At 68.5% G+C, this 1522-nt stretch overlaps 1 protein-coding gene across 1 annotated transcript in view; it reads left to right on the forward strand.

The window, feature by feature from the left end:
* The window catches only part of LOC102034254 (acid-sensing ion channel 1C-like), a gene marked incomplete at its 3' end in the record, with an annotated part of 8432 nt that overhangs the window by 4683 nt on the left and 2227 nt on the right, over positions 1 to 1522 (forward strand). Inside the window, exons 3-4 of the mRNA XM_031064894.1 lie at positions 826 to 976; positions 1154 to 1456. Coding sequence (XP_030920754.1) covers positions 826 to 976; positions 1154 to 1456 — 454 coding nt within the window. The remainder of the gene's footprint in view (positions 1 to 825; positions 977 to 1153; positions 1457 to 1522) is intronic.

Below are 1522 nucleotides of genomic sequence, written 5' to 3' on the forward strand. Positions count from 1 at the left end.
CCAGCATCCCCATGCCGGGCAGCCGTTGCCATGACACCCGCCCCCCCCTTTCCTCCTTGGGCACCGCATTGCCATGGCAACGGGTCCCCACTTTGGGAGCAGCTGGTTGCCACGGCAACGCCCCCTCCGCTCCCCCCCGCGGGACATCACCCCGGGGGGGCACCCCTGGCACCGCGGGGCAGGAGCTGGGGGCGCTGGCACCGGGCTGGGGCTCAGGGGCACCCCGGGGTCCCGGCTGGGGGGTCCCATCCCCGGGAACTCAAGGTCACCCAGGGCTCTGCTGGGGGTGCGGGACCCCCGAGGGCTGCCCAGGACAGGCTCTGGGCTCTGGGGGGACACGGGGGCCTCTGCTGCTGTGACAAAGCAGTCCCGGTCCCCATCACTGCTCTGCCTTGTGCCCTCCCATCTCAAGTGTCCCCACATGTTCCCTGGAACTGTGACGAAACCCAATATCCCTGCAGAGCCGCGGCAGCACAGGCCAGGCACCATCAACGCCCTCGCCTTCTCCTGGAAGCACTGGGATCCTGTCCTGGGGCACTGGGACCCCATCCTGGGTTCTGCAGGGCACTGGGATCCTGTCCCGGGGCACTGGGACCCCATCCTGGGTTCTGCAGGGCACTGGGATCCTGTCCTGGGGCACTGGGATCCTGTCCTGGGTCCTGTAGGGCACTGGAATCCCCAGTGCCATGTCCCCGTGTGCATCCCTGTGTCCCCACAGGGTCGCCACGGTGGCACTGCATGTCCACACGGGTCCCTGCAGTGGCAGTGAGCGCCCTGTCCCCGTGTCCCATGTGTGTGCCCCGTGTCCCCCGTGTGTCCCTGCAGATCTTCACCCGCCTGGGGAAGTGCTACACGTTCAACCCGGGGGGGCCGGGCCGCGAGGTGCTGACCACGCTGCAGGGCGGCTCCGGCAACGGCCTGGAGCTCATGCTCAACGTGCAGCAGGAGGAGTACCTGCCCGTCTGGGGGGACACAGGTGAGATCCCTGCCCGTCTGGGGGACACAGGTGAGACATGCTTGTCTGGGGGGACATAGGTGAGAGCACGTGGGTCCCAGCTGAGTACCCGTCCTTTTGGGGGGACACAGGTGAGCACGTGTCCATCTGGGGGGGACACAGGTGAGATCCACCTGACCCCCCTCCCCTGCTCTGCAGATGAGACCTCGTTTGAGGTGGGGGTGAAGGTGCAGATCCACAGCCAGGACGAGCCTCCCTTCATTGACCAGCTGGGCTTCGGTGTCGCCCCCGGCTTCCAGACCTTCGTCTCCTGCCAGCAGCAGCGGGTATCCGGGCACGGCGCCCGGGGCTGGGCACGCGCCCCCGAGGGACCGGGATGGGACCAAAGGGGACCGGGATGGGACCCAAAGGGACCGGGATGGACCCTCACGGGGCCTGGGATGGGACCCAAAGGGACCGGAACGGATCCCCAGAGGGCGTGGGATGGCCACAGCCAGCCCCGTGGGGGCATTCCAAGCCGCGGGCACCCCAGCCATGCCCATGGGGACGCCCTGCCCAGCCGTGCCA

This window comes from Geospiza fortis, unplaced genomic scaffold (assembly GCF_000277835.1).
Source record: "Geospiza fortis unplaced genomic scaffold, GeoFor_1.0 scaffold891, whole genome shotgun sequence".
NCBI lineage: Eukaryota > Metazoa > Chordata > Aves > Passeriformes > Thraupidae > Geospiza > Geospiza fortis.